The 20,410-nt window shown below is 38.0% G+C and overlaps 1 protein-coding gene across 4 annotated transcripts in view; it reads right to left on the bottom strand.

The window, feature by feature from the left end:
- The window catches only part of CTNNA2 (catenin alpha 2), a 481,291-nt gene that overhangs the window by 58,609 nt on the left and 402,272 nt on the right, over positions 1 to 20,410 (bottom strand). For all 4 annotated transcript variants that reach the window (XM_063157887.1, XM_063157886.1, XM_063157888.1 and 1 more), the window contains 3 exons: positions 5,722 to 5,814; positions 5,303 to 5,459; positions 2,218 to 2,418 (listed from right to left, as the gene is read on the bottom strand). In XM_063157887.1, coding sequence (XP_063013957.1) covers positions 2,218 to 2,418; positions 5,303 to 5,459; positions 5,722 to 5,814 — 451 coding nt within the window. The remainder of the gene's footprint in view (positions 1 to 2,217; positions 2,419 to 5,302; positions 5,460 to 5,721; positions 5,815 to 20,410) is intronic.

Genomic DNA, 20,410 nt, shown 5'->3' with positions numbered 1-20,410 from the left:
CTGGCAAGATTATTTTCCTTCTGTGAATTCATAAAACCAGCTCAGAAACTTTTAAAAAGGAGCTAAATTTACAGTACTTATTCCACTGATCTCTTGTTGGGTAGTAAAAACAGGCTGACATTAAGCTGGGGGCTACAATACCACGAGTAATATTTAATCATCCCCAAATCAGTTTTTAGCTTATTTTGTTGATTCCTGTTCTCAAAGTGAACACAGAGACTGCAGAGCTAGAACAGTTTTGCTTTTCCATCTCAGAGGGCAATTCTTGGGCTTTTGGTTCAAAAGTCAGATTTGAAGTGTCCTGAACTGGTGTAATTTTCATTTGTCCCTTCTAAAATAATCTAAAAAAAATCAACCTCAGATGACCAAGTGCGAAGAGGCAGAGGAGGACCAGCTCAGACACCTCCAGACACCCACAATTTGTGCCCCTTTATCCCACCAGGGCACCTGATCAGTGCGTGGAGACCCAGTCTGTGAAGTCAATGAAATCGGGAGCATGATTCACCCCAACCCAGCCAAACCTGCTGCTTCAGATGAGAGCAGCCCTGCCTGCACTGAATTACTGAGAGCACTGATATAAAGGGCTTTAAAATGACCAGCACAGACCTAATCACCCACTCTGAGACGAATCCAATCCCTGCTCTGGCAAGGCAAAATCAGATTGAAAAAAGAAAAAAGAATATTTCTTCTCGCTCTATCAATCTTGCAGACTTTTCTACTTTTATATAATCTATGTATTTTTATTCAATCTAGCAGAATTTTATATTTTTTCAATCAGGTGGTGCATTTTCAGTTGCTTATATGTATTTTTCAATGAAAAGTTGTTTTGTTTAGCAACACTCCAGTCATCAGCAAGTACATTCACCTGCACAGACCAAAGAGTAATGTTTGCAGTGATTTTCTGCAGATGTATAATGCATAATCAATCAGCTCAGAAGAAAAGGCTGTGTATTATTTATTCAAATCATAGAAACTTTGATGTAGTGGCCTAGTCTTGATGTGTTACTGAATTTCTTCTCTTATATGGCTCCTGTCAGTGTGACTTCTGCAACAGCACTGAGTGGAGAATAAAAAACACACTCCCAGCCATGAATTTATTTGTTTGTATCTTCTTTTCAAGGACAGATCTCAAAGAACCACCTGAAAGTTTTAAATGACTAAATAAGAGTATTTCAATAACTCTTTCAGCATTGCACCAAACTCCCCTGTCACTATAGGACACAAAATAAAACAATATCAACATGCAGCTTTCTCAAGGTAAAAAAAAGAGTTTTTGATTTTTGACTCTAACATTTATAGATTTTTAAAAGTGACAGTGGATTGGAGGGTGAAAGTGCCACCTCTCCAATGACACTGGAAAAACTAACAGTCTATTAAATTTCTCTTCTTCCATAAAAGAATGTAAAACAATAAGTTATTTACTTAAAGTGTGTGAGAAAGTTTGTTGCAAGAATGTAAACGTTAGAAAGCTTAGAAAAATGTAAAAAAATCGGGTGACACTTGTTGAGAAGGATGAAAGTTTCACAAAAAAGTGTCACAGATATGTGTGCTTAGCAGAAAGATTTTTAAATGTAGAATCTGATGAAGGAATGGAGATGGAAGCAAGTTTTGATATAGAAGAAAAGAATTGCTGAGCCAGTCTCACTGGATAACCAAGGAGGCAAAGGGTGTGTTAGTGAGAAGGGGTTTTTATGGCTTAGAGCAAAGGATAAACCCACCCCAAACAAGAAGATGTTTGTACCAAGCAGAAAGAGAGCACAGGCAAACAAGGCAGCAAAGTTGCAAGTAGAAAAAAGGTCTCAGAATTTTCCACTGCAAGAAAACTGGAAAACAACTTCTAGCTTAAACTGTAATGCACTGACTTTTAGTGATTGGAGAACAGTGACATGAATATGGTAATTACAGTAGCTATGATAGGCTAGAGATAAAAGTTAAGGCATAGATTGGTTCTACTGTATGAAGATGCTCAGCAAAGAAAAGTCTATAATGCATTGTGACCAAAAGAAAAGTCTATAATGCACTGTAACCAAAATAAAAGTATATAATGCAATGTAACCTAAACTCAGGGTCTGCAGGGCTGCCTGCAGCTGGAGCTGACAGCTGTGGGCACAGCTCTGTCACCCACAGGACTGCTGTGACACCTTGGATGGAATAAACTGCATTCTGGAGAGCCCCTGGAGTCCCCTGTCCCTCATTTCAGCTCTTACAGACACTCACCAGTTTCAGAGAGCAGTTTGGTAGCTTCCAGCACCTTCTCAGTGTACACGCCGGTCTCGTAGTTCTCCATCTCGGCGTTGATGATGTGGATGACTCTGGCTGCGCGGCCCCGGATGGCGCCCGCCGTCCTGTCCAGCGTGTCCACGTCCCCCTCTTGCAGGGCAATCACACACTTGTTCACATCCTCCAGGATGTGGTTCTCTGCAATTCAGGTTAAAAATACACCTGGTTCAATTGCACTCTTCCTCACAGCAAAGCTTACACATTTGGGCAAATGTCAGTATATTAAAAAATGGGTATCTACCTTTATCCGGGCTGTAAAACAAAAGCTCTTCTGTGATATTGTCACATAACAGTAAAAATCTATGTGATATTTATCTTTAGTAGGGACTGGGGTGTTTGTCCCAACCTGTAATTCCTTAAAAACCACTCACAATAATTTCAAACATCACACTGAATGTTATCATAATGAAATTGTGATTAAAATGAATGCAAAAGGGAAAGCAGTCAAATCTTCTGTAGATTCTCTAATAAGCACTTGGGCAATTTTCTGAAGGTGAATTTACACTCTCTCATAAATGTTTATTACATTTGGCTCATTTTTGCCTAAGTAAGTCAGGAAAAAAAAATCACATTGAAAAGACAACAGAAAATATCCTTTGTAGATAGCACAAAACCTGGGCATGAGCAGTTCACCTCCCTCACTCCATCTATGCCAGAGAATAAACTGGGAATTTCTAATAACACACCCTTATAATTATATGGGACTGCATAATCTGAAGCAAGAGATGACAACAGTGACTGCTCAGAGGAGGTGATACCAAGCACCCTAATTGGATTCTTGGGAGATGCATTGTTATTTTTCTGGCTCTGGATCAGGCCATCTCCTCTCATGTGCTACGGCATCAGAATTTATGTAGTTTTCTCACATACAAATTATATGAAAGCACGAAGAAGACTCTGACTAGGTCAGATATTATTCTCTGCAGTCAGTAGAGTCAAAAATAATTTTACTAAGACAATGACTGAATTTCACATTTGACCAAACTCAATCTGAGAAACTCAGTGACTCTAAACAGCAACTTGATTTTCTGCTAGAGACACATCTGACACAAAAAGGAAATGCTGTTCTTTGTAGTAGTAGTAAAACAGGATTAATCAGTTCACCAACTGTTTTTTGTTAATTATCCTTTGCCACTAGAAAGAATGACTCACTAATCTTCACAGTTATAAATTCTGAGGTTGGATCATTTGAGGGTTTCAGAAGTGTTTTACATGATGTCGCATTTTACACTGCAACAACTTTGGATGGAAACTGAAAGTCCCCTGAGCTGTGAATTTGAATAACTTGCAAGGCAAAATTCTTTGTTTAAAACACTCCCTACTCAGAATAAAGAAGCAGTGCCTTGTTAAAATTTTTCTTTGCTGTTTCCATTTCACCATCACAAATTTGCTCTTAACATGGCACAAATAAATTTTGCCTAACAAGAAGCAATATATGAATTAGTACAGTGCATTTGGAATATGAAATAACTTCTTGAAATTATGGTCAGCTTTCTTCAGGTAGCCTCCAGATTATTAAAATATACCATCAAATGTGACGGTCAATATGAAGAGGAAGAGGTGCCATTTTAGGAGGTACATTTAACCAGATAGTGGCATTTTGAATGCTTCACTGGTTTAACATCCAGAAATAAAAAATACTCTGTGTAAGCTGAGGCTTCCAAGCTTTACAGCAAGAGCAACAGGATTTCTATTTCCTCATGTTTAACAGAGATGTCTGTGCAGAGAATTAGGAAAAAGGAATCTGCACTTTACAGAAATAATAATTCTCAGCTGCCTTGGAAAGTTTGGATCTAAGGCAAAACTCTGTTTGAAGGAATTAAGATTTGAGAAAAAGAAAAGAAAAACCCCATCATCCATCCAAATTACTTCTAGTTTATGGATACAAGCACTTGGAATAAGCAAAGTCCACAAACAAAGAAGAAAATGGACATTTGAGTCAAATTTCCAACTCTGGCACATGGGCTGGATCTGCAGTTTACAGCCTGGTCATCCTTTTCTCTCAGAACTAGTTCTGCCAGACAGAGTTTGTCAGCTTCAAATCTCAAATAAAAATCAATGTGCTCCCATATTCTGAAGTGCCCTACTGTTCTGAGAGCTCATTTTCATTTTCTTGCAATGCCTTGCAGGAAACACTTGCAGGGCTGTTGAACAGAGGAGTGTAATTAACTAAACCAAATAATTTCTCTGTTAATAAGGGTAACAGGATACAACCAAACAAGATAAAGAGGGCAAGAAAAGAAAGGATTATTTTAAATTATAAATATTGTTTTTCTTTCAATATTTTTTCCTCATAAACGTCTTTTAGAAAATTTAAGAAATACCAAGGAAAATAACATTTTGGCCAGACTGTCTCATGAAGTTTGGCTCTTCTGAGACATTTGAGTAAGCAAAGCCCTCTTGGCACACTCTATGTCCTTACTCACAACACTGAAATTCACACTTCTAAGCAAAATAGGAAAATGAGTTTTCTGCAGCAGAAATTAACCCAAACCATGCACCACTTTGCCACTACAGCATTCACTGGGTATGATCACATTATAACAACCCACTCTGCCACAAGCTGGAGCACTTTACCAGGAGGATGGAGGAACGACTGTGACCCCGGGTCAGTATTCTTCTCTTCTCCATCCCTTCTTTACCCTCCCCGCCCAGACCATCCTGTGATTCTGTAAAGTTCTCCTTTCACACAACTCCACAAGGATTCCAACAATTTCTACAAATACTCTCAGCCTGTAACAGGTCTGGAACACATTTTTAGAAGGTGGGCAAAACCCTGCCTTGTGCCTGATTTGGAACAAATATTCTCTAGGAATAGAAACACAAATAGGTGCAAGTTTCTGGGGGGTGAAGAAGGATTGCTACCAGGGATTAATTAACACGGCGTGGTTGGTCCTACCGAGTACAGAAGTTCAGCATTCCAATGCACATAGACTAATGGACTAATGATGCTTTAGTAATTACAGCTTTTATCTGCTCTGACCCAATGCTTCCATTTAGCAGTGTATTTTTGGAAAAGTACCTGAAACAGAGAGGAAATCATCCACTGAAGTGATGTCGTCGACGGCCTCAGTGAGAACTCGCACCTGTTTCTCCCACTGGTCCTTGAACACGTCCATGTTGTCCTGGGCTACTTTGCTCTGGGGTCTGGCAGCCAATGTCAGTGCAGCATTAATTACCTGTTAATCAAAGCCATTTGTTAGAGGAGGAGTGGTAATTTTTATCTTTTTTTTCCACAGGAAAGAGCAAATAGATTATGGGCTGTGTTAAAAATACAGCGTGCCACCCATTTGGTATGAAGGGTCTCAAGATATGGGTGTGTATTTCACAGTTCATGGAAATCAGGCAAAAATCTCATGACAAAGACAAGGCTATGCTCTTCTAATACTTTTAAGTCCTAAAGGACTCCTCAAGTAGGTTTTAGCAGGAATCTTCACTCACCTGTGGGCACAGACTATCAATCTGTGTGGCTGCCATACGGACTAACTTCACTCCTTCCTCATTATTGGAGATTGAACAGGCCAGATTTGCAACCTGCAATGAAATCACAAAACCATCAGGATGAGAACCAAGTTTTAGGCAAGTGAGCCATTTTATACCTTTCTCTGTTCTTATTAAGCTTTGCCTGAAATGAAAGGGTTTTCTACAAGAGGAATAATACATCTTCTGTGCTGGTGAACAGAAACCCTTGTAGATTATTTCCTTACTAGCAAACTGAACTACCCATCTTCTTTAGATTGTTCTCAGAATCTTCCTTCACTGTCAAGTGTTTCAAATCCTCCTCTATAGCTCAAAAATTATCTGCTGAGAAGTTATATAGGAATATAGAATATCCAGATATTTATCTGTAAATTTTCTCTTCTCAAGTTTCTTTTTCCTCTTATGAACTACATTCATTATTAATACAGGCAATCAGGCTTATCCATACACTCTGAGCTTGGCAAAAGGAGGGGGTTTTGATGTCCTAACACATAGAATCATACTTTTCAACCCATAATCAAAACTTATACCTTCACTGAGAGTGGGAAGTTACATATCTCTCAAATATCTTCATTGTTTCTGTGCATATTAAAATAATTTTAATTTTCATGTGGACTTCTTTATTTCTATGTGTTTTTCTGCCCTGCAGTAAAATATCCATTAGTAACAGTAAAGTAACTTAGAGATGTGAAATAACTCTGTTGAAACCTTGTTCTGTAATATACATCTGAAGATCTCATTCAAAGATCTTTAAATCCACATTTACTTGCCCTGGCACAGCTTTGGGAAGTGTGAAGCTCTAAGACTGAAGGCTATTTGGATAAGATAAAGACTTGGAGAGACATCTGAATGAGACCTAGAAATCAGACCACGTCTCCAGACACAGCAGAGCTGCATCTCTGTGGCTTGGATTCAAGTGGAGGGGCATGTTCTCCCAGATTTTACAAAAAATCCATTCCCAAATCTTTGTGCCAACTCCGTGAATGTGCCCTGGATTTTCCAAACAGAAATTCATGTCCCAGTGCACACTGTGATATTTAAATCACCAAGGTACATTTTGGGATGGGGGAACACAGGATATTTTTTAATCATCCAAAATTATAGCTCTTTATTCTACTCTGCATTAAAACAAACCTATAAAATTTTAAATATGCTTCCTTGATGTTATTCACTGTGCCTGAAGGCACAGCTATCAGTTGGAAATGATTCATGAATTAGTTCAAATGCCCCCATCTTCCCAATTTTCCTCCAGTCTCCCCTTGTGGTATTAATCTGTTCTCATCTGCAGTGCACACCCTGCCTTAGCCCTGATCCATCTGTTCTGCACAGATCCCATTTCACTTCCAGTTCTGAGCAGCGTGGTTTGCATAAATCAGAGCGCCAAAGCCCAGGCAAGGGAAGAACCCAAGGCTTCAAAGAGTCTTGCAGGCATTTCCTAGTCAAGATTTTATCATAATGTTGTGATTTTTATTTTCATTTCATGACGAGACAAATGAGTTGGTCTGTTTGTTAACAGCCTTACAGCCCTCCTGTCAAAAACCTTCTCCTGAGATGACATCTTCCAATTAGTTTACCATTTTCTGTAGTCACTTCTTTGCACACATCAAACAAAACCCTTTCATCTTCACCAGAAACAAGAACTAAGCAGGATAATATTTAGAATTCATTAACATGAGTGGAAATTACAGACTTTAAAAACTAGTAAATGATATTAAGTTTAGCAAGAGCCACCTTCCTGTATTAGAACTAAGTGGCTTTTCAGACTGCCCTCACATTTTGTGATTAACACAATGAGGATTTGTCCCAAGGCTTCAGATGTAACATTTACATTTTTGCAGATAGAAATATGTGATGAAGGTTCCTGGGAGTCATGAAATAGCCATCAAACGATAAAGGAGGTTTTGAGTTCCTCTGGAAGGGAGCAATGCAGATAATAATCAGCAAAAATAAAACTTATTTCTTCTCTGGGTCTGTTAATTACTCTTTAAATAGAATCTGATAGAAAATATTTGGATCTTGCAAAGTGCTCTGTTTTTCCAAGAAAGATACAGACACAATCAGAGATATATTTTTCCCTTTTTTGTAAAATAGACTTCAGTACATTGTTTTTGGTGTTACCATCAACACAAGAGTACAAATGTAATTATTGCTCCACTAAATATATATCAAAGAGCATTACAGTTATCTGTTTAAAAGAAATAATGCTACACATCATGTATAATCCTAAGTTTGATAGTTTCTGTGGTATTTTTCAAGCCTTGCATAAATCCAGCCCTGCATCATCAGCAGTCAGGCAGCAATTCCATTGCACAATCCAGCAGGGAGTGTGCCAGCCTGCACCACAGCAAGATCTGATTATGTCAAACAAACACAGAGATAAGCAATTTCCACAATGGCAGATGCAATCTGGATAAAATTGAATTCAGCACTACAAACCTATGACTTTACCTAAAACTTAATTTTTAAAAGATGGCAAGAAATAGCCTTTACTTGCTCCAGCCTGAGTTTCACTGCATAAGCATGGATCTGTGAAATAACACAAGCTTTAGGTACTCAATCACCAGATACCTCACTTTTTAATTAGTTTGATTGACTTTGTTATCAAATAAACAGTCACCATCAATTATTATTCTTGCCACAGCAAGGTCCACATGCATGCTATTACTTGACAGAAACTACAAGGTAATTCCCTTTGCTTAAGCTGATTATAAATTCAGCAACTTCAGATATTTTTCCTACCTAAAACTACGAATAAAAATATTAATATACAATTGCACCCCACTTAGCTGAGATATCTGGATGCATTCCCAAACTGATCCCTTTGGACAATGGATAAAAAAAGGGAAAACCCTTCCAGGGGCTGTTCCAGGTGCCTGCTTGGCTCATCCTCTAGATGTGTCTGGTTTGTTACAGCTGCCCCTGGTGGTTGTTGAAAAAGGTATTAGCGAAATAAAAGGTGTTTTACTGGTGAATTATAACTTGATTGGCATGGGTGTATTTAATAGAACAGGTTTTGTGAAGAACAGAGACACTTTTGAGCACGGGAATTTTATTAATGTGGCACTCCTGGGCTGGATGGATCAGAGAGCTTGGAAAGGAAAATAAAAACGCTGTGTATTAGTGCAGCTGCCAATTTAGCAGAACTTTGATTTGAAGCCTTTACCTTTGCACCTCAAATGCTCTGACTCCACCAAAGCATTGAAGGGGAAGTTTCCTGAGAGGCGATGGAAGCAACCAGGTAGTTAATTTATTTTTCTTTTCTTTTACTGTTTGCTAAGTTCCTTGAGAACTCAGTGAGTGCCTAAACAGAATTTAGGATTGTATTGAGATCAATGTGAACTGGCTGAAGAGTATTTATATCAAGGAACACATTTTAAATACCAAAATCAATGAACTGTGAATCATTCTCCAAAACACATGGAGAACTTAATAACAGTGAAACTGCTGTGTAGATGAACATTATTGTCCAGAATTTCAGGTCTGCTAAGCTGCTCTTTTACCATAAAAACAATTGCTGAACACCTCAAACCTGCCCTACAAGAGCACAGAGAGGTAATGAGCAAGAAGATAAACAGCCAGCTCCAGTGATGCTGTATTTTTATGTAATCACCAAATCCACTGAACCACTCCTCAGACTGGGGATGTGAAAAAGCAGGAACCAACTCCTCCATATGAATTTCTATCAGTGGCACTGACAGCCCAAGATGCATTTCTGCACTGTGCCATTATCTGTCTTAAATCATGCAAGGAGTTCCGTTAGTTTCAGTTATTTAAAATACACACAGGACCAGTTCCTATAAAATTTATCTGTCTGTATTATTTTTGTATTTCAGCCTCAGTTTCCTGCTGGATAACAGATTAGGGTGGGGAATGATTTTGTTTCTAATGAAATTTTTTATTACTCTTTGTGATGATCTTAGGACAGGAAAATTTAATTTCTGCCACAAAATTGCACTTCAAACTACAAAAGCAATCAAGGATCTTTCATATCAATTTACTTCATTTTTACACTGATTAAAATCAGGTGTAGCTACCTTTTATTGTGGCTTTAAATGAGACTATTTCCATTTGTGACTTGAGTCCTTTGTATTATTAAAGGTAACCATGACTATCAAGATCTATTGTGCTCTTCTGACTACCAAAACCCATTGTCTTCTGTTTCAAAATTAAATTCAAAGATTTAACATGGCCATTTGGAATTCAGCCTAAGTGAAAAGGTCCAAAAGAAAAATCTATAGCTTTGAGCAAAAATATAAAAAAGGGAGCAGTATAAGCTACAGCAAAAGAGCAAAAGCAACACAAAAGCTGCCGAATATCCTATTTCTTAGCATTTTCCTTTTATTCTTTTTTTCTCACCATAAATTGCTTCGAGGAAATAATACGGAAAAGGCTCTGTTCAGCTTCCCCAACCATTTAACCATTCAAAGGTAGAAAATGGAATCTATTTCTATCTCAGTTTCTTCATTTTCCATATTTTTGTAAACATTTAAGATTTCTTGTTAAATAGCTTTATTCACATTTTTATATTTATGTAATTTATGTTTTCACTACAATTAACCAGTGGATGTAATATGACAAAAAAAATGCAAGAAATTATTCTTTATTTAGGAAAATGCAGAGTAATTTACACAAACCCAAGCCACTGCCAAACTGATATGCCTACCCCACATTTGAGAAGCTGAAACTTTTTGAGTGATTCAGCTTGAGTTGAAGGTGGCTTAAGGCAGAGACTTCTGCAGCACTCACAGGGGACTAAAGCCAAGCAAATAATCAATTACCATGTTCAGCTGATGAGACGTAATTTGCTGAGCTGTGGTATCTCAACTATTTGTAATTATTTATCCATTCACTTAGTAATTTATCCAGATATTGCTTCAATCTCTGAATCCTTAAAAATTCTGACATATATTAATGGCGGTACCGCTGTAGGCAGCCCAGTGATATTCATGGAGCCACAAATAAGAGATTTTTTTTCTAAAGGAGAGCAGAGTTGAAGCCAAGTTACCCAAGATCTTCACCTTATTTATCCTCGCTGCACTCACTCAAGCATCCTATGATGAGCAAAACTCTATTTATCACTGGACAGGATGTTTTTGCCCATACACAAGCGAGTGCCAAAAAAATCAAAATGCCACTGAGAGTACACATTGCAGCAGATTCCTGTTCCTCACCATGCTCTGCAGTGCCAGCTTGTAGTGCCATGGAAATATTAGACTGTGGCTTCTCCCTCCCAGCCTATTCCATATGGCATGGGGGGAGCCATACTGGATAATACGGCCAATTTCCCCTCTTTTATATCAACCAGTCACTTCTCTAGATAAGAGATGGATTTTTAAGTTCAGCTGTACATATATTCCACATCTGTTAAATAATCTAACTGCATGCAAAGCAGTAAAAAAAGGCATCTCCTTTATAAATTAATAATGACCCGATTTAACAAGTTTGATGTTTGCTTTGAAAATTTCTAGCACCAAACCCTGAACATATTTACCATGAACTGCTCAGCCATTTACAATGTGTATCTAAGGAGATTGGCACCAGCAGGGTGTCAGAAAGCTACAGAGCACGTCAAGCACAACAGCTGAATTTATTTCATGTCTTATGTGCTGCCCACTGAACCTATGAAAACCTCTTTTCACTCTCAAAAGGTCAACAGCATTTTCTCTCTGTACTTACTACAGGAATGAGGCTTTTCCACACACTCCAACTCCTTTCAGACTTGCTCAGTGTGTATCAGATTTAGTTGGAAGAGCTTTAAAAGGTTTCTGCTTTTGGAAATATTCCAAGCACCTCAGACTTCAATGAATTCAGCAGGTCTTCGTCTGAGATTTCTGAAGGAAACCTGAGAGGGTTGGAAGCCTCGTGTGTACAGAAAACTCAACTCTAAATGAAAAGTTCCTAATTTTAGACTATTTCAATGAAGTGCTGTTAAATCATTCTGAATTTCCTTCATTTTCCAGGACCTTTCTTGTGCATGCCACAGTTATGACCTATAGGATGGAATAAAAGGGAGATCTAAAATCAAGTACCTTGAAAAGTCCTTCCACTTAACTATTTTCATAACTGAAAAGAAACCAACATTGGCTCATGTTCAATTATAGAGCTGCCAGTGAAGAACAGAAGAAAAAGGTATCATATTATATTTATCTTTTACTTTTCATATCAGACAATAATAATGATTTCAGATAGAAATAAAAAAAATCATACAAGTAAATACCATCTCTTATTTTCTTTCCTTTTTCTTTATATATGAAATTTGACCACAAAACTCTGTCTTCTTGAAACAGGGCAAGTTTTTACACCATATTGGTGAGCCTCAAGTGTGATAAATGTGCCTGATTGCAAACTCCTTACTGTGTATAAAGACCTTATAGAAGAAGATGGGACAATCTCTGATTTTAAACAATCTTTCAAGGTCATTGTGATTTCTCATTGTAAATTCTCTATGGAAAACCGGAGAAAGCAAATTGATTAAAGAAAATAATCAGGTGATTTTCTCAGGGCATTTCTCCAATGTAAACCTGAGGAAAATCATTCTGGAAGTTACTTCAGTTTCACATTTTGTTTTTTGTTAATTTCTTTTTCCATTTCATTCAGGGTTTCAGTTTTACTTTATTTTAATTTGTAAAATTATTCAAGCAATGCTGTTGGACACTTGCAGCAGACACTGCCCAGAAATATCAACTGCATCCTCAGCTGGAACCAATGGCCCTGACAGCAACTGCCCCTGCTCCTACCTGAAGATCCACTCTCACAATGAAAAATCCAGGCCCACATCTGTCAGGAATTCTCTGTTCCACTGAATCTCCAAATAGCTTGCAATTCAGGGACTTTAAAGAAGTGGGTGTGGATGTTAATCCCCAGAGCTGAAACCAGTGGAAATTCTTTGTGCTATGTCACTGTCATATTTTCTGAAAAATCTCCTTTCCCAGGATTTCTCTCCTGGGAAGCTGGGAAGCCTCAGAGAAAAAGGAAAACAATATTATCTCATTTACCTCTCTTGTGTTTTGCTTCTTTGGAATGTGGTTGGAGATTGTTTATCCAACCTGTGAATTGTTTTTACTTATTGGCCAATCAGGGTTCAAGTTGTGTTGGACTCTGAAGACAGAGTCACAAATTTTTGAGTAGTATCTTTTAGCCTTCTGTCTGCATCCTTTCTGTATTCTTTAGTATTGCTTTAGTATAGCATTCTTTAATGTAATACAGTAGCATAAAACAATAAAATTAGCCTTCTAAGAACATGCAGTCAGATTCATCATTTCCTCCCTTCGATGGGGGTCTCAGAAAATACCACAGTGCTCTGACTGAAAACTCCCTCAGGAATTATGGATGATCCTCCCTTGTTTGCTTAAGGGTGTGTTTGTGAGCCATTCAGCTGGAATAGAACTAAATGACAGAAGCAGTGGGGAGCCCAGAGATGAGGGCAGCAGGAAAGGGGTTCCCTCCTGAGGTTCACTCCCCCAGGAGCTGGGAAGGCAGCAGGGCACTCAGCATCCTCCCTTCAATGATTTGCTGACTACCTTGACATAATTTCTGAATTTTCCCTCTATTCATGTGCACCCACTACTGAAGAAATAAACAGCAAACAGCTGGAGTAAGCCAAGAAGAAGAGCACGACTTAGTTAAGACCAGATTTGTATTTTAATTTTAACTGGCCTTGAGCAATGTAGCATTGCAGATTGATAGAATGCAGCGAGTCTTTCTCCTACAAGAAAGCAGCTTGTAAAGATGCAGGGGATCTGCTCCCTGCTGTTCATCTATCCAGGTGGATCATGGAATAGATAACCTGCTCTAAACTGTGTCAGTCACATGACTGCTGAGTCTAGATAGTCTAGCTAAAAGTGATTAATTTCATTTATTGACTTTGTGAGTTACAGGTAAAACTGCATTTTACATCACATTTTACATCACACCTTTGTTTCCTTTCAACGAAAGCAAAGGTAAAATGCCCAACTACAACAATTCCTTCTGTAGAGGTCAGAGACCAGAGACCCATCTCAGTGCTTTTTCACCTCTGTTAGCAGGACTGGGTTCCTTTTCTATTTAATTTGATAACAGGTAAAGGATTTCAGACACTATTCCACCATTACTGGTCTATTCACAGTGAAACACCAGTGAACAAAGAATGCAGAGGTATACAACAAAAATGATGGCACTGGCTCTGAAATGTCAGGGACACATTGTCACACACAACAGAACCTTTCTGCAACAGTAAGTGTTAAGTTCCAAAGTGTGAAAAATGGCCAAAACAATTTCTTAGTCTGGTACATCAACAAAACTCAAAAAGTTTTGTGTATTAATCCTTTCTGGTCAATTTGCAGCCAAGGCCTCTGCTACTAAAACTCATCATGAATTATGAGCAATGGATCCTGAAATATCCAAGGAGCAAGAGGGCAGCCGGTGTCCTACAGAAAGAAGATTTACAACTCTGCAATGTGTGTGAGTCGATCCCATAAAGCAATTTTGACAACATACCCCTGGCAGTGCTGTAATTAATAGATATTAATAGCAAGCAGTTACCAAAGCAATCCATCTATCTAATAACAGTCCACTATTTTGGCAAAGTGCTCAGTGACCCTGGGACATGGACGCATGCCTGACTAGGCTGTGATAATTAAATGTTAGTTACATTATCAGGGAGCTGTATTTTGACAGCTGTTGAAGACAAAGAGGGGACTGTGTTGGAACTCAGAAAAGTTCAAGACATTAACAGAAGCTCTGAAGGCATTAACAGTGTGATATCAGATACCCCAGGGTATAAACAAAGCACAAATTATAATCACTGATCCCTACAGAAACATAACTTGCAGGTTGGATAGAACCAACTTTATTGAGCTGACCAGTGCGGATGGAGCTGAACTTGGCAGGGGATGCAAAGAACAAGAAGGGCTTGTGGAGGTGCATCAGCCAGAAAAGGAAGGTCACAGAAAGTGCATCCCCCCTGAGAAGCAGGACTGGCAACAGTTTGAACAGAAGAAATTGAGGTACTCAACAACTTTTTTGCCTCGATGTTCAATAGCAACCTCTCTTCCCAGAGGAGGGACTGGGGGAGCAAAGTCCCTCCTGCTGACAGAGAAACGAGGCTGGAGACCAGCTGAGGAACCCAAATGAGCACAAGTCCATGGGATCCAAGGAGATGCAGCCCAGTGTCACCATGATGTTTTATGAAAAATCCCTTCACCAGGATTTTTCTCCTGAGAAGCTGAGAAACCTCAGAAAAGAAATGCAAACAGCAATTATCTGATTGCTTGGAATGTGGTCTGGAGGCTGCTCACCCACAGGTGAATCTTTGATTGGTTCATTGTGAATTGTTTTTTATTAATGACCAATCCCTGTCCACCTGTGTTGGACTCTCTGGTCAGTCATGGGGTTTTATTATTCATTCTTGTCTAACCTTCTGATGCATCTTTTTCTTTAGTGTAGTTTTAGTGAATAACTTCCATGATATGATATGATATGATATGATATGATATGATATGATATGATATGATATGATGTAATGTAATGTAATGTAATGTAATGTAATGTAATATAATATAATATAATATAATATAATATAATATAATATAATATAATATAATATAATATAATATAATATAATATAATATAATATAATATAATATAATATTATGAGCTTTTTGAGAATTTGGAGTCAAATTTTCATCTCTCACCTCATCGTGGGCAACCTCACAACACCACAACACCCCGGAGTGCTGAGGGAATTGGCTGATGCAGTTCCCAAGGCACTTGCCATCATATTCAACGAGTCATGGCAGTCAGGGCAAGTCCCAGGTTGCTGCCCAGGCAAAAGGGAAACACTACTCCCATCTTTAAAAAGTGGTATTTTAAAGGCTCACAAAATCCCATTCAGAGGAAGAATGATTTTACATGAATCCAATTTTTGTCCATGAATAATTTACGAAATGTTTTTACAATCATTTAGTAATAGCTCAACAGGAATGCAAACCTAAGTCATCTGCCCAGAGCCAGAATGTGTAGACAAGGCAACAGAACTGGATGTTCCCTTCCCATTCCTCCTGTCAGCTTTAACCCTGGCATGGAGAGAGCTCATATTGGCTCAAAGCATCAGTTAGTTTACTTGCCTGCTTAGCAGCCCTTTTTTCTGCTAATAAATTGCTTTTTCTTTTGGAAAAGTGATATTTATGCTAATAATCCTTACAATAAGAATGTCTGACACCAAAAAACAAACACCCAGAATACTTTGCAGAAAAACTGTATGTTGATATGAGCTATTTTCCATGTTTTGTACTATAAAAAATTCATCAATCCATTATTCCTGACTTTTTGTCATGTCATGTCCATCCTTTTGGTATAACCAGAAAAACAGATTTCTTAAATATAGTTATTTACCACCAGCAGCATTTATACCAGTAAGGTAAGCACAGACCTGAGCACCTGCACACACTCATCCCCCTTTTTTCAACTAAAAATATAATCTTAGGCAGAGTTTTACCCTAAATTACCTCTTCTATATCACACATGGTCTCTCTCATATCTATTAAAAAGATGTTGGTCAAAAAGATGGCACTGAGAAACCTCAATGTGTTCTTAAAGATATGACAATGGCTGAGAAAAACTGCTTTTGCATTAAGGTCTCTCTCCTCAGCTATAATGGGGAATACATTAAAAAATCCCCACAGTAATAATTATTCAATGTACTGGGATACATATCCTCAAATTATCATTTCTCCTAATTTAAGAACGTATTCTTAAGGAGTTTTGCATAGAATTTTGGTTTTGTATAGTAAACATGGAAATTTTCATCTTAGTTGTGAATTCAATCATGTTTATTTGACTAAAACCTGTCTGAACCAGTCTTACATTTTTGTCCCAGTTGTCACATGTTTGCAGTTATGTGTATGAAAGCTGATTACCTTTGCAAAAGATCATCATTAGCTGAAATCATCCAAATCCATTTAAAAAACCCCCAGATTATTTATTGTGTATTACAGTGATGGTTTTTTACTTTTTTTTGTGGCTCCTCAAAAAATAAAATAAGTCATGTGAATGCAGCTAACAAACAACTAGTTTTTAATAATGAGATTTTATATCAAGAGCTCTTCATGTGACTTTCAGCACTAAACAAAGAATGGAAACAAACATATATTTAAGAAATCAACACTGATATCAAAATTCTAACCAGAACTGCAGACGCCTTTAATTCACTGCGCTTTGATTAATATTCTCCTGGCATGCAGAGATGACAATAATAAGTTAATTGTCTCTGCTGTTAGTTTTAAAGGCAATAGCACTGCGAATTTGGGACTTTTGGAAATTGCCATTTGAAATCCAAGGGCCAGCAGGTCCATGATGAAGTTGCAGAGAGTCTCTACAACAGTCCTCCTTAGTAATTTTTTTAAGGTTTTGAATAATTTAATTCAAAGGAACAGAGAAGCCTCAGTGAAAATTAAATTCAATGAAAAATTAAAATTTAACAAAATTAAATTTCATTGAAAACAGGCAACTGTTTTGAGGACACAAACCTTATTATCCTCATGATGCCTCACTGAGGACAGAGTTTTTAACTCATGGCCCACACTGGGGAATCTGAGGAGCTGAGAAATTTCTTAAAATCTGTGGGAAAAGCTTCACTTGGATGTGACACTTGAGCACAAACTACAAATCTCTGAGAAACCGTGATTCATCCTGACTGGTGTTTACAGAGCTGCCTCTCCGAGAGAAGAAAATCCTTTTTCCAAAAACCCACAGCAAGAACTGCACACCTGAAGAACCTCTGGCCGGGAAACCAAAGGAGAGTTTGGGTACATGAGGACAGACTTGGAGTTGGAAGATGTTCCAGTTTGCTTCCACAGGGCCTCCTGACCATTGGGATGATCTGAAATTTATATTTTTAACATGAGCCTGGATATCTGGAACCCCTCGCTGGGCCAAGGAGTAGCTCCAGCCCTTTGGTTTCAGGTTTCTGTAAGAACCTTTTAGTAAATCACCTCTAAAATTAGCCCCAGGTGAAGGAATGATGAGAGTACATTTCCCCCCTGTGTTATAGGGAAGCTATCTTTCATCATATTACAGGTCATTATTCAGTTTTCCAGGAACAGTTTTTAGATTAAATGATTTCTAAGATGTCAACCTGGAAGAGGAAAAAAAATGAAGGGGAAAAAAAAGAAAATGCAAGGACATATACAATAAAATGGAGCATTATTAAATCTTCTCTCGTTCTGCTTTGATAATTGATAATTTCACTCAATAATATGTCCAGGTAAGGTGATGGATGCTACCTGTATTAATTTTTTTTAACCCACAGGTTGCCCATCTGCGAAGCAAGTGAGGAATAACCCTCTGTCCTTCTTTTGGAGCAGGCAAATCAATTTATTTCAATGTTGGGAACACTGTGGCTAAGTCCGATCAGTTTTTACGGAAACCACAGAACATCCACGTCTCTGCACTGACATTAATATAATCCTGCCACAAGTTATGGAAATTGGAGCTGAAAGGAAAGCTGGCAGATGATGCTCCTGTCTGAACCACTGCTGGCAGGTGTTTGCCTCACTTAGAGCCTGCACTGATAGCAGTTGTATGGATTTCTGAACATGGAACATTTAATTAGGGAAAACAAACAGCAGCAGTGTGTGATGAGGTCAGATTTACTGCACCAACTGCGAGGAGTGTGCTCCACTCTGTGCTCAGGGCCCATTCAAATGGGTATGAAGAGATTGAGCAATGACAGCGACAGGAAAATAAAAAAAACTCAGCTCAATAAACATCTCTGCACATTTCTCCTTTGCAGACTCTCTGTGAGCTAAACTAAATCTGGTCTGTTCAAATTTGTGAGTGAAGAGAACAAGGAAAAATCCCATTTACCTACTGTACAGTATATTTGTATCTATTAGGACTATTTTTGCTTATAGTAAATTCACGCAACTTTAGGACCTTAAAAAAACCCCAACAATCCAAAAAACCCTTAAAATGGAATATACCAAGAAGATACCACCAGTGGAGATCACATTTTAAGCTAAAAAAAGTTTTGAAACCTCTTCATACTTTCTTTTTTGCATGCGCATTTCTGTGCTTGGAACATGACCCAAAGGATTATTGGTTGAGTCTAAAAATTAATCTTTTAAATTAAATTGCTACATGTTACCCAGGTTCTTACAGTATCTTTATGCACTTGGAAGATCAAAGAAAAAATAAAACTAAAACATATCTTTGAAGGATTTTTCTTTTTCTCAGAGAACATCTTTGTATCATCAGAACAGGTGACATGCCCTGATGTGTTTGATGTGTTATTGCTGTCTCCACTCAGATGCCTGTAATAGCTCAGACTCCCCAAACAATGCAAAAATAATGATGAAAGTTTGATCACTACTCATGTTATCTAAAGTGGATTGCAGTCAACTCAATTCTGAAAACCAATCCCTGTTCTTAGAGTGAGGAACAGCAATAGAAGCCCTGAACATATTAAAAGAGTAAGCAAATTTTAAATATGAATTCTTTAGGTTACGTGTGTGGGAGCAAGAGATAAAAGGAGGTCAAATGCAACTAGAAATAAACAATTCAGCACTTCCACAGTAAAGGTTCTATTCATTGTCTCACTCAATAATTCTCAATCCAGACACAAACCCCATCCACACAAAACGATGGAGCCTCTTCACTCAATCCGTCCCCTGGGACAAAGCTGGAGATCCTCAGCTCAGGTGGAACAGAAAAACTGCAGTGATTTACCTCAGCCCCGGCTCCTAGAACACACTCTGGTCTGTGAATTGCAGCTTTGAATAAAATGAATTCCACAATCAATCCAACAACCAACAACACAAATGGTTTCTGTGCTTTCACTTCTCCATCCGCACAATGGCATTCCAGAATGTTCAAGACACTCTATGTAGAAGTGTCTCTGTAGTGCCACTCCATGTATTGAAACGAATAGTAAAATAATATTTTCTAAATGTGACAATTGATCACCAAAGCTTTTCTTTCACTGGCATGAACAGGGCATGATTTGCTGGCCAAAGAGTATGTCATAGTCTGTATAAAAATGTATATACCCTTGCTACCATAAATAATGGGTAATGTATTACAGAAATTCATCAATCCTACATCCTTTTATTCTTCTAAACTTAACTCTTTTAATGGTTAATGTGCCATGTACTCACTGAACAGCCATCAGCACACATTTGCACTACCACAAACTGGAATTTATTCATCTAGCAGCATAGAGGGATTTGTTAGTTATTGGGGGTCAGTGAACACAGCTTTATAAACTGATATTGAACAGGAGGAACTGCATTAGAATGAAGTCAGAATAACAATCAGCCAAAGAGTCAGGTGAGTATTTTTTGCTTCAGCTCTTAAATACACTTTTTTTCCTTACTGTCAGGAAGCTAATTATATATATATATATATATATGAGTGTGTGTATTTAAAATCTTTACTTTCTTGCCATTACTATTTTGTTTAGCTCTTTAAAGCCCTTGACAGCTGCTGTGCATCAGGGGTTCCTCCCAGTAACTACAGGTCCCGAAAGGCAGCAGGTGCTCCAACCTCTCACTGCTAAAAGCTTTAATCCTAACTTTTTCCTCTGTCTTTCTCCAAAAATATGTTTCTGATATATCAAATTATTGATTCTTTCTGTGTGTTTTGTATTACAGGATCACCTGCCACAGGAGAATGA

This window comes from Melospiza melodia, chromosome 5 (assembly GCF_035770615.1).
Source record: "Melospiza melodia melodia isolate bMelMel2 chromosome 5, bMelMel2.pri, whole genome shotgun sequence".
Classification (NCBI taxonomy): Eukaryota; Metazoa; Chordata; class Aves; order Passeriformes; family Passerellidae; genus Melospiza; species Melospiza melodia.
The sequence above is the reverse complement of the archived record's forward strand: the minus strand, read 5'-3'. Positions and strand labels throughout refer to the sequence as shown.